Source organism: Struthio camelus, chromosome Z, assembly GCF_040807025.1.
Source record: "Struthio camelus isolate bStrCam1 chromosome Z, bStrCam1.hap1, whole genome shotgun sequence".
Taxonomy (NCBI): Eukaryota; Metazoa; Chordata; class Aves; order Struthioniformes; family Struthionidae; genus Struthio; species Struthio camelus.
The window spans coordinates 61,062,627-61,075,158 of NC_090982.1; the positions used below are offsets into that span (position 1 = coordinate 61,062,627).

The 12,532-nt window shown below is 40.6% G+C and overlaps 1 protein-coding gene across 1 annotated transcript; it reads left to right on the forward strand.

The window, feature by feature from the left end:
- Window positions 1–1,003: 1,003 nt before the first annotated feature.
- Window positions 1,004–8,397, forward strand: LOC138064844 (transcription factor BTF3). The gene is made up of 6 exons (XM_068928977.1): window positions 1,004–1,144; window positions 1,428–1,496; window positions 4,344–4,457; window positions 4,660–4,861; window positions 7,411–7,467; window positions 8,018–8,397. The coding sequence occupies exons 2-6, from the start codon at window positions 1,428–1,430 to the stop codon at window positions 8,062–8,064; spliced, it is 489 nt and encodes a 162-aa protein (XP_068785078.1). The 5' UTR covers window positions 1,004–1,144; the 3' UTR covers window positions 8,065–8,397.
- Window positions 8,398–12,532: the final 4,135 nt, after the last annotated feature.

Sequence of the window (12,532 nt, forward strand, 5' to 3'; positions counted from 1 at the left end):
CGGCCACTGGAGCCCGTCATGTGCGCTCCGGGTAATCAGGGGATCGGTCCCACCACACTCCTCAGAGTGGGCAGCATTAAACGCATTAAGAAACCTTTGGACGACTGAGTTTTTCAGCTATGAAATGATCTCTGCCCTGAAGAATACAGCCTGAGGAACTGACTTTAAAAATACTCAGATGTAAGCGTGAGCACGAGGAGAGCGCTGGAGAAAATTCAGGTACTGCAAAAACGGTATAAAAAAGGGCACCCAAAGACCTCAGAGATGCAAAATATAACTGTCGGGAAAAAAAAGCTTGAAGAGAGTGCAAAGAGAGTGTATCCAGCAACAAGCAGAACGCAGTTGTTTGTGGGTAACTGACAGCAGAAAAGAGGATACAAAGTCAAAGCAAAGAAACTGAGGAGAATGAAAGAAGAGTAAAAGGACACGTGAACAGGCAGGACTGGTGACACACAGACTTGAAAACAAGTCTGAATGGCGTAGCTTTGATAACGAAAGACCCGTAAACAAGAGTTTCAAGTGAAAAGTGATGTTACAAAGTCTGTTCTATGCGATGCTGCCCAGGATGGATCACAAGGAGAGAGACGCGCGGGGCACAGAGCTGGGAGAAGAAGAGCCCAGGGGTGACAGACCAGTGTTTCGGGTCCGTAAACAAGAAAGTACAACGTTTATGTGTTTTCTAGCAAAAAGGGCAGGAATCGGGGCAGACGTATGGGTGGGAGCACATGCTCTACGCAGCAGCTGCAAGGCAAGGAAGCAAACAGCAGGTGCTGAAGGCCGGGGAGCGACTGAGACGAGCGCTGGCCGCGGCCCAAACGCCTCGGCTGCCGCCTCGCCGGGCCCGGCCCAGCCCCGGGCCCGCTCCCCGCCGCCGCCTGCTCCTCGCCCGGGCGCCCCCGCCGCGGGCGCCCCCTGCCGGCGCGGCGGCCGCAGCGCCCGAGGACGGGGTGGGGGTGACGGGGCGGTGACGGCCCTTGCGTGCGTGCGTGCGTGCGTGCGTCAGGCGTACAGCGTGCCGCGGGCCGCCGCCCCCCTCTTCCGGCCGCCATCTCGGTCCGCTGCGCGTGCTGTGCTCGGCGCCGCGCCCCTGCCCGCGGCTCTCGCCTCTCCTCCGCTCCGGCCGCGCCGCTGCCGCCCCGGGAAGGTACAGGGGGGACCGCGGCGGGCGGCTGTGCCGCGGCGGGCCCGCGCGGGGCGGCGGTTGGGGGGGGACGACGGCGGTTACGGGCCGGGCCTGAGGGGAGCCTGGCCTCCGCGGCGCGAGCAGCGCCCCGGGCCGAGCCGTCCCCGCTGGGCCCGGGGCGTCCTTCTGGGGCGGGGTGGGGGGGGAGCTGCGGGGCCCCTCGCACGCACAGCGGCCCCCGCCGCCGCCCGCCCGGGCGGCCGCGGCCTGCGCCGCCTCACGGTAGCTCTCGTTGCTTCCACAGATGAAAGAAACAATCATGAATCAAGAAAAACTCGCCAAGCTCCAGGCCCAAGTGCGCATCGGTGGCAAGGTAGGAGCCTCCTTCGATGCTTGCGGGCCTGCGAGGCGGCGCGGCGCGGCGTGGCCCTCCCCGCCGCCCCGCGCTGGGCCTAGGACGCGAAGCCCTGAAAGCCGGGCTGGGAGCGGCCCTGAGGGCGCTCAGCTCTGCTGGACGGTCCCGGGGAACCTGTGCTGCTGTGGCAATCCTCATTCGGTTCAGTAGAAGCAGAACATAATGGCCGAACCTCTAGCCGTTTCTATCTGAGCCGTTTCTTACTGCTTGTATTCTTGTGCAGGCTGTGCTAAGAGGTCTTTATGATTTGAAGTAAGTGGAGCTCACAGTAAGTGAGTTCAGGCAGAGTTTTCATTACAAAGTGTTGAGGATCATGTTCCAGATGCTAGCTGCGAATCCTTGACTTGGCCACGGGTGTTTTTTTTTTTTTTTTTTGCTCTCCAGGACATATTTGGAATTTTTGTAGTTGCCCTAATATTATCATTGTGGAACTGGAAGGCATAACATATTTGGAAGATCTTTTTATTTTATTATGATATCCAAATTTACATAGGCGTGCAGTAATCTGGAAGCCAAAAAATATTGGGAACATGGTCGGTCTTGTGCTAGGAAATGTTTAAATTCTAGTTTGAGTTTTACAGCAAGAACTTGTTTATATTGAAGAAATGAACAGAATATTTTAGAACAAAACTATTTAATAGAATTTTTATTAATGGAATTTCTAGTAGCCTTCATTCATGTGTTGAAGCTTTTGCGTGTAAATAGAGATTTAGACAGCCTTAAATCAGCATAAATCTAGTGCTTAACTGGCACGTAGTTCCCCATATGCTGTGTGTGGGATGCTTGTTGAGCACAAAACTGCTGTATCATATTGATGATTGTATGTGTGTTACCTGTGTTGACTACAGAGATTTTTAACATTGATCACTTGCAAGTATCCAGATTACACCTTTTATTGAAACTAAGCAAATAGTTCTTGTGGGCACTATGGGTCTTCTAGAGACATTAAATCAAGCTTAGAATGTTCTGGCAATGCTGTCATTCAGTTCTCAAATTAGTTTGTGAAATTGAATACTTAAAGCTGAGTTTTATTTGCTTTGTAACCGGAAATTACTACTAAAATTTTTCAGAGTAATGTCACCAATCAACTGAGACAGGCGCTTTACTTTGGGAATGGAGGAGGAGAAGGAAAAGAGTTAGTTCTCCTTATTGTGAGAAAAGGCTACACTTCTGCTGGAAGATTTTCATGATACTGCAAGGCTGCAGACCTTACAGATACGCTAACTATTGTATTTAGGTGGATGAATGTTGTCGTACTTTGCTATGTGAAACTTGAGATTTTTGTGGAGGGTATTGGTACAGCTTAATGTCATGGCTTTTATTCCAAACCTTTTTAGAGGAGGACTGGCAGATGAATCTGTGTTGTATTCTATTTGTGGCCTGTGTGTGCCCGCTTTTCTGTAGTACAGAGGTACAGCTGTGTAAGTAGCATGCCTCAGCATGATCAGGATAGAATTTGCTTACTACAGCCTATATTCTTTAGAAGCTTAAATCCATAGAGATGAATACAATAGCTGTAAATTTCAACTAGATTCAGATTGTCTGAAGTTTGATATTTGTTGTTACTTGTTTGTACTGGTATAAAGCGGGTACATTTCCTATATTGCCATTGACTTATGCAAGACATAATTCTTGAAATTCATTCAAAAGGTCTTTTGTCGTGAGAAACTTATGTAGCGTTCATGTGGCTCAGTTCCTAGGTAGCCAAGGTACTTAATTTAAGTCATTTTTCTGGTTTTAGTAGTTTTCATATTACTCTGTGCGCTCAGCTGACATTAGTGGGGAATGAACATCAAGCTCTCCAGACAGAAGACCTAACCTTGGAATTGAAATCTACGAAGTGCTGGTTTCACCTGACTTTGTCTATTAACATTTCTCGTTGTTTGTGATTACATTATGCTGGAGATGTTAGTGTGCAGCCAAATTTTTAATTTCTGTCAGTTCACTCTGGGTATTGTAGCCATTCAGACAGTTGGGCATCAACGTTTTCTTGCTGCTAGCGTGTAACAGACCAGAAACTGGAGTAGATGGACTTAGATCAGTAGTGATAGTGTAGCAAAAAGGAGCTTAATAGTACCTTAAGCTGTTCCTAGCTGCTTTATGTCATATTTTACTGAAGGCTTATGATAGTGCCAGGAAATATTGAATGATACTTTTTTTTTCTTTTTGGTAGATGGAAGTATTTTCTAATATGGGTCAGTTATATCCTTGGAGAAATCTAGGGCTCTGTTTCTCTAAACGAACTTTGCCTTTGTACATGTTTCCCTTTCTTAACAGAGGTGATCTAGAATACTATTTAGAAGTACTTTTAAAATATATATGTTTTTAAATATTTTGGCAAAATGAAAGTTTTGCACAAACATAGTGTAAGTCCATCAGATGGAGATGTCCATTTGGAATAAAAATGGAATGTTCAGGGTTTTCTCATATTTATTTGTTTATGACGTGTTGGTAATTTTATGGTCCCTGATTTCCTATATCAAAATTTGGCTACCACAAGGAACGATAAACGTCTTTCTTTTCAAAGTGGGGTGCTGCAGAATCTTCATGAGAATTGTGGCTCTTTAGTGCGTTGGTTCCTAAAATCTTCCACTACTACTAGCAAAAAAACAGGCAAAACTTGCCTAATAGCAAGGGAAAAGACTGCTGCGCTGCAGTGGGAGGAGTGGTGTGCACCATAACACAGAAACGGAACTTTGTATTATTAAGTTGATTTGTAGATACCTGCAGAGTAGTTATGTGGCCCTGTGGGTTAGAGTTTGTGGAGAGCTACTTAAATGTTAATTTGTAACTTTTTTCCCAAAGGGTACTGCCCGCAGAAAGAAGAAGGTTGTCCACAGAACAGCTACAGCAGATGACAAGAAACTTCAGTTCTCTTTGAAAAAACTGGGAGTCAACAATATTTCTGGTATTGAAGAGGTAATTGCTTTTAAGGAAAAAAGATGCTTAATTTAATATAGAAACATAAAATGTATCAAAATAAATTTCCTGGTAAGTAACAACTTAAATTTATCTGTATATTACCAACAAGTCTTTGTGGAGCTTTAGCAGCTTCAGCTAGTTTCCTGTTAAATTGAAAACATGGTGCAAAACTACTTGAAATGTGGAATTTTTCTTGCAGGTAAATATGTTTACCAACCAAGGAACAGTCATTCACTTCAATAACCCTAAAGTTCAGGCATCTCTGGCTGCCAACACTTTCACTATCACTGGGCATGCTGAGACAAAGCAGCTAACAGAAATGCTTCCGAGCATCTTAAATCAGCTTGGAGCTGACAGTCTGACCAGCCTGAGGAGATTGGCAGAAGCCCTACCCAAGCAACGTAAGTTGAACCTTGAATATGTTTTTTGATGGCCGCTGATATACATAGCTTACTTGTATAGCTGCAGTTGGTCTAGGACTATTAAATTGTAGCTGGACTTGATTTCATGCTAGTTAACATCTTGATGTGGCTACCGTAGTTTGACTTTATGTAGTTCTTTAATACTAGGTAGATTGGTTACTCTAGAGAAGTTAGGTTTTCAAAGATGATTTACTTTCAGCATGTTTGTTTTGACAGTTGGAATGGAAACATAAGTAATTACTTGCGGAGAGGGACTTGAGGTATTAATAAGTCTTGCTACTGTTCTGTCCTATCAGGTATGGTGCAGGTATTTCTTCCTACATAGGCTTTTTTGATAGCCAATATGCAGTATTTGTAAGGAAAGATGTTATAATATCTGTGTGTTTAAAACTGTAGAGAACAGGACTGGTACGAGCATTAAGCTAGATAACACCAACTTCCTCTTCCACATCCTTAAATTAGCAAGAGAACCTAAACATCTGTTCTGCCTAACACTGCAGGAGGGAAAAGTAGATGAGGCCCTTAGCATGAGGTGTTTGGAAAAGGTGCTGCTGCTACAGGGTGAGAATTGGGAGTGAAAGTCTTATTGACACTAGGAACATTCCCCATTCCCTGCTGTAGGGTCTTCCTAGTTCCTCTTCTCAAATATTTGAAGTCCATTCCCTCCAAGGTACAGAATATCCTAAACACAGAGAAAATGGGAGAGGCTTATGAAAGTGTCCAGTTCCTGGTAGTAATGGGATTGGTGTTTGCATATCTTCTTGTTGTGCTTTGTTGCCAGCAAGGACATGCTTTTATATAAAGTAATGTTTTGTTCTTAATCTCCGCATTCTTAGCTTTGAGGAGATTTTTGTATCTGATTTTCCTCCCTGTGATAGATTCAACCTCTATTTCCATTCCTAAAGTTTATGCTACTTGCCTCCCTTCAGTTTCCCACCTTGAAAGAAATCCTGCTAAAAGTAGTCTTCCAGAGGTGGGTACAGTGCTTCTTTCCACATGGAGCTCAGATCTCTCCTTCATAATGTCACCTGAGTGACTTCCTTGTGGTAGGAATAGGATGATGAGAAAACTTGGAGGTTTTAAAATGGTCTCTTAAGATGATAGTAGACGAGAGCTTTCTTCTAATAACAAGGTGGATATATCGAAGACAGGCAAAATTGCACAGTTTAATATTAAGGAGGCTCGTTTAAAGTGCTTATCTTACATGACTTGGTAAATAGTTGTCACTTTCCACTTTGGGTGGATGCCAGAGCAGTTGCACAAAACTTTCCATTCAGCATTGTTTACTGCATTGTTAGATTTGGAAGTCTAACATCAAAGAGTGACCTGTCTGTGATGCTTGCTTTTGCAGGTGCTAAAGTAAACTTAGTCCGGTTTTGTGCATGAGAGAGAATACAGACAAGTTAGAATATTGGCTTTTAAGCCAATCAAGGCTTTTACTGTTAAGTACATCCTGTGAAATTTATGGAGGAAATAACATGGTTCAGTTTTAGAATGTAGTACTTGACACTTAGATGCATTAAAGCTGTAAAAGCTTTCTGCTGTAAAAAACAAAAGGAGGGTTCTCAGCGACCTTGTCCCAAGCCCCTCCAGACTGAAGATTATGAATTCATTTGTTCTAGTTCCCCAAAAATGAGGGTGCAGTGATTTTGGAGATCTGATGTGAATCTATATCTTTCCTCATGCTTTGCTTGAAAATTGAGAAGGATTAATTTGGATAAACTGAGATGATTGGGAGTTTGAGACAGTTCAGCCTTGGTGGTATAGCTAAGAATAGCAGGAAAGTTGTGGCAGAGGCACCCTTGGGCCCTGAGGTATCTATTCTTAGCATTATACTGCTCCAGTTTCACCAGTGTTCATTGGTCTGCTAGAATGGACATGGCTAAGTCTAGTTAGCGCTGGCAAATATAAATTGGAATAGTTAAGAAGTTACTGTGTCAGCAGAGATGTGGACCGGAACGTGTGATCCGGTTCCACTGACTTTGCCAAGGAACAATAATATCTTTAACAGCCTCTAGCTATCTTTGCCTGCCTGCAGCTTAACAGTTAAAGCTTAGTTTTCTTTGAAGGTCTAAGCTCATAAGAAGGACTTGAATCCTTTCTTTTTCTTTTAACTTGTTGATGTTGTAAAATAGGTAGAGAACCACTTGAAGAACTATGGAGTAGTCAATAAATTAAACTGCTGTTAAGAGAAAAGTCCCAGTCTTTGCACTTGTAGCTAAAAATGATTACCCCACAAGTTGCTGACTAGTAAACTGGTTGTAGCATGCATCTTCTTGTTTCCCTGATAGGCTATCTCGGAACATGCACCTAGTTCACTCGGAAGTTCACATTCCTTTTGTTACTGATCATTCTAAATTTGTATTCAGTGGGGCAACAGTATGGAGCATTGCAGTTTAGTTCAACCTTTTTGATAAAGTTTGTTTCAAAAAAAAAAAAAAAAACAAAACAAGATAGAAAAGCACCCTTTTTAATAAAGATGCCTGTGGTAAGCTTGAATGATCCTTTTGGACTATTTGCTATTGCAGCTGTGGATGGAAAAGCACCACTTGCTACTGGTGAAGAGGATGATGATGAAGTTCCAGGTAAGAACAAACATGAAATGGAGGAAAAGGAAGTTGTGAATCTTGCTGAGAGATGACGTGTAGCAAATACTGGGCAAAGGAAAGCAAGAATATTAAAACATTCCTATGAACAGGTTATCCTGTCATTACTGACTGTGGAAGTTTTACACGTTAGAGCATTCAGTACTGGCAATTTTCAGATACCGTGCGAGACTGGATAGATCATTAGTTTGAGATAGCATTTTAGTCCTATGTAGGAGTAATAGCTATGGCTAACATAACAATTACTTTGATATTCAATAAGAAGGGTGGGAAGAAGCTAACTTTTCAGTATCCCTTTGTTCAGTGGTGGGTATAGTGAAGATAAAAGTACTTAGAGTTGTGCTTTCTAATGAAGGACTTAAAATTTCTTGCTTTAACTAAGAATGAATCATGAAGGTCTTAAATTTACCAAGTCTGTATTTTATAAGCTGAAGTTCTTTCACATCATAAGTACTTGATACAAACTCAAGCAAATAATTTGGCAAAGCAGAAGTGGGTAACACTAATTTCAATATTTTTCTTTTTCTAGATCTTGTTGAAAACTTCGATGAAGCTTCAAAGAATGAGGCAAACTGAACTAAGTGTCACTTTCTGAATAAAGTTAAAACTTGAAAAAGCTACATGGAGCTGCTATTTTATATTGTGACTGCTTTTATTTGTTATTTTTTTAATTTCCTTTTGAGATCTCAAGATCTGTAATATTTGGAACTCCTTGAACCTTGCAGCTCTTCTTAGTTACTGCTTGTACACGATATTATTTTGGTGGCCTGGTTGAACTTAACAAACCTATGCTTTCAAATAAGTCAGATTGCTAATGAATCTCTGCCTAAACACAATTTTTGAGTAACTTGTATACAAGCAAAACCCCATCTTTAATGAACTTTGACATACAATAAAAATATAAAATAACTTTTCAGTGTGGCTTCTTGTCAGAAAAGCGAAAAAAAATTTTTTTTCGGTAAAGATTGGCCTTAAATATTAAACAATCCTAAATGGTCATCTTGCTTTTCTGCAGAGCGTCTTTCTTTTGCTGTGTTAGAAAACAGTGGCCTCTGATTTATTTTTTTCCTGTGCATAATTGAGCATTTTAGACTTAATCAATGAATTCCCAGTGTTTACAGGTTGAGTTGCCAAGTCACTTAATTACTAAATTTAAGAAATATGTCTGTATTCTAGAAGTATTTTATGATGTTTTAATATAATGTAAAACATGCCGGTTGGGAGAGAACTTTCTTCTGGGCTTTAAAGAATAGTAGCAAGCTGCTGGCATCTTAGAGGAAAGAGATACTAATGTTACATTTTTGTGTTCAGGGAAAGTTCAGTAGGTATCTCCAGGATATAACTATTTAATGAGATTAAAATAATGCTGTCTCAGTATTTTCAGTTCATTTGTCTGAACAAAATCCATTATGTGGGGGAATGGAAGTATAGGAAGGGGAAAGGTTTAATAGAATTGATTATGGGTCTTACGTCTATATTTAGCATCTTTAAGTGTGTTAACTAATAATTATATTTGGTTGTTCAGGAGTATATTTTTTCTATGAGTTATAAGTGTTCCAGAGAACGAGGGGAATTTTTCTGGGACACAAGACTTTAACTTCTAATTTGACCTTTGTGTAGCTGAAGCTCCTGGGCTGAAATTTGGAAATCTTTGCTGTTAGTGATACATCGGATCACTTCTACAACCGAAACAGGATATTAGGCTGGTAGTAGAGCCCTCTTTTAAAGTTGTCTCTTTAGAACAAATACCTCAGGAAGTGCAAATTTATCCTGTTTTGTGCAGGATAAAATTCAGGGTAAAACTTAACTTGAGAGATTGTCATAACAAAAAGGTTCTCGTCGCACTGGGAAAGGGTAGGGCTTGCCCGGCGGGTTTGTCATGGTTTAACTCATTGTTGCTCTTGGGAAAGAGTGGAGGAACTTGTTTGAGCCGCTTAGCTCCTGCGTTTTGAGGTAAGGCAGTAGCCTGGTGCAAGCATGACATGGCTGAGGTCAGGTGCAAGAACTTACAGGAATGATTTCAGTTTACTTTTTGTTTCAGTGCACAAATATTTTATCAGTAAACTATATTTCTAATTCTGAATTAATTCAAATAAGAAAGTGCAGTTGTTGAAGAGCTGTGACAATAAGGTGAGGTGGAGAAACCAAACTATGCAAAGTTAAATTTTGAAATAGGTTTGGTAACCTTAAGGTAATTGCCCAATAAAAATAAAAATTATATGCATTTCTGGCTACCACATCTCCTGTGAATTGTCAACCAAATAAATGTGTGTGTTGACTTCTTGGAGAAATTGATAAATGTTACCCATTTTGTGAGTCAAATGTGTAAGTTTTTGGAAATACTTTCTCTCTTGTCTAAGCCATGGTAGCATTTGCTTATGAAATGCTTCATCTGGTTTCTGTCTCATGAAGTAATTTAATATTTTTTTATGATCTAGACAGTGTCAACCTTTTCCACTATCTAGTATACATACTTGGTGGTTATTCTTTTAAAAAAAAAAAAAAAACCTCACCGAAAGACTTTTAATATATTTGAAATGCAAAACTAAAGCTAATTCAGTTATGAGTAGGCAGTGCTAGGTACACGCCCAGTCAGGAAATACTGGCATATTTCAATGTGAGCAAGCTGTAACTGAGGATCGAGAAATGATCAAAGTGTGTTCATGACTACAGCAGCTTTTAAATGGAAGTAATTGTCTTGTTGAAGTTAATAGTAGTCTTCATGTCTAACACTTAAATACTCAGTCCTGGATTCCATACTGTGATTATTTTCTCTTAAAAAGGAATGTGGTTATCTTCTTCCTAGTCTGTCATTAACTGGTAGAAACAGAGAATAGTTATGTGTTGATGTTTCTCATTAGCTTGAACTTCTATGTAACCGTATTATAACTATGCTGTTAGGGACTTGCGTCTGTAGTCTTGCTCAAATAAAATGGTTTCATATATCCATTCAAAATATCCGGGACAATGGAGAACTGAAAATAGATGCCTAGATTTCAATTGAAACAAAGATCTATTTGAGCTTTAATTTTAGAAAAGCTAAAGCAATGCTCTGGTTCTGTGCATGAAATGTCACAATAAGCTTTGTAACAGCTTGTTTCCAATGCAGTAGTGGGTACTAATGAAAAATTTCAGCAGTTTTGTAACATATTTTTAGAAATATTTTCATAATTCTTAAGCTTCTCAGGCTTTAAGGACTCTGCTCTTGTTTAAAATTAGTATCTTTAATAAAAAAGCAGTTAATCTTTTCACAAGATTGTGAAACCATGTTTTATTTAGCTCTCTGTGTGTGAATATGAAAATTCTCTACAATTATTTTTAATAACATATGAGGATCTAGAAGAGGTCCTGAGTTACTTCAAAAAAAAACCCAAAATAATTTGAATTTTTTTTTGAAGTCTTGTGAGTTTGATGGGTGTCTCTGAGGAAACGTTCCTGGCTGTGGTTTAAAAAAAAAAAAAAAAATTGTAGTACTGAGAAGCCAGCTCATGGAATCTGGCTGGTCATGCTGTTTGTGAGCATGGATTGGAACATAAGAAAGTAGAGTTAATATTCAGCATGGGTAGAAGAGCCTACAGGGAAGTCCGTGGAGCAGATGATGCCTAGATTACAGCAGTAAGTGACTGGTGAGATGATAATACATGTAGAGAACGTGTCAAGAGGAGAGAGTTGGGGTGTGTGTGTGTGTTTTGTTTTTTTTTTTAGCTAGGTATTTTAAAACTTTAAGTATTTTGCATGTTGTGGACTTAAATCCCTGGAATCCATTCCATGGATTTATTTATTTTATTTTTATTTTTGGGGGCAACTTGTACATTGCCTTTACATTGCACTAAAGCTAGCCTGACAATGAAAAAGCCATCCTAACAGGGGTTTCTCTGCTGTACAGAGATACATAATGTTTTTACAGATGAGTTACGGCCCAACTTCTTGCATTGCTATTGAATTTGAACAAATCTTAATTAGTGATATAAAGACATAAGCAATAATCATTATTTTATTATGTATATTTGTATTCTTTCTTATGCAGGCTGTACCAAATATAAATTCTAAGGCATCTTATTACTGTTCTGATTCTGGGCCAGTTGAAGGTCAGTATGACCATGCCATAACCAATGCTTTTGCTTTTTCTGTTCAATAACCAACTCATGCAACACTCCTCTAGTTTGATTCAGTCAGGGATTTGGTGTTATGCAGGATGTTAGCAGCTAATAGCGCCAATATCCACTGCACTTGAAATACTGATTCCACTCTTGAACTGAGTAGAAGTAGCTGATTTTTTTTTTCCCAAGCATTGGAAAAATGTTGATGCAGGTAGTGCCCCGCTCGCAGTTTTCAGAAGACACCCAGAACTGAGTTTAATAGGTTTTATTTTCTCTGGTTACAGATTAATGCAGTTGTTCATGGTGCTGCCCCTGAGCTAATCATCTCTAGCGGACTTGAGCTGGCACCTCAAAAATTTCAGCCATGGAAAACTGAGCAGTCTTCTGCCAAACAGCTTCTGTGCGCTGCCTGCTAATCCCAGGCTGTGTCATTCATTCAGCTGTGGCAAACATTTGTGACTTTATTTAGAGCAGGATTTAAAATGATTTGTTGGGCTTTTAGAAGTAAGATATGAGGGTGTCTGAAGTATCTGTTGAAGCAGAAGGAACTCTGTTTTTAAGCCACAGCTCCTAGAACTCTGCCTAGTCCTGCTGTGCTGCTTTCCTGTTCTTTTGTGCAACCGCATCAGGCAGTCGTAGAGATAAGAGTAGAGCCCAAGGGTCAGATCTGCTTTCAACAGTGGTATTTTGTGAATTGCTGTTTTGCAATGAATTCTTAACTATGCTCTACATAAGTAAGACTGCCACCTGTAAGGACCAAGCTGATATCTAAGAGGGCTTCTTGCACTCCTAACAGCTTCTGACTGTGCAAAGCAAAGATAATGTGATGGTGGTTGTGCGAGTCAAAGACTTTGAGTTTGCTACATCTGTGAAATTAGTGTTTCATTGTGACATCTTTGGAGTTACACACCTGTGCAGTGTAAGTGGCAGCCACAGTAGAATGG

Bases quoted from the DNA above. Each gene is read 5' to 3' on its own strand.
- LOC138064844 (XM_068928977.1), top strand. From the start codon at position 1,428: ATGAAAGAAACAATCATGAATCAAGAAAAACTCGCCAAGCTCCAGGCC. The intron at 4,458-4,659 runs GTAATTGCTTTT...TTTTTCTTGCAG, and splicing joins ATATTTCTGGTATTGAAGAG to GTAAATATGTTTACCAACCA. The intron at 7,468-8,017 runs GTAAGAACAAAC...TTCTTTTTCTAG, and splicing joins GGATGATGATGAAGTTCCAG to ATCTTGTTGAAAACTTCGAT.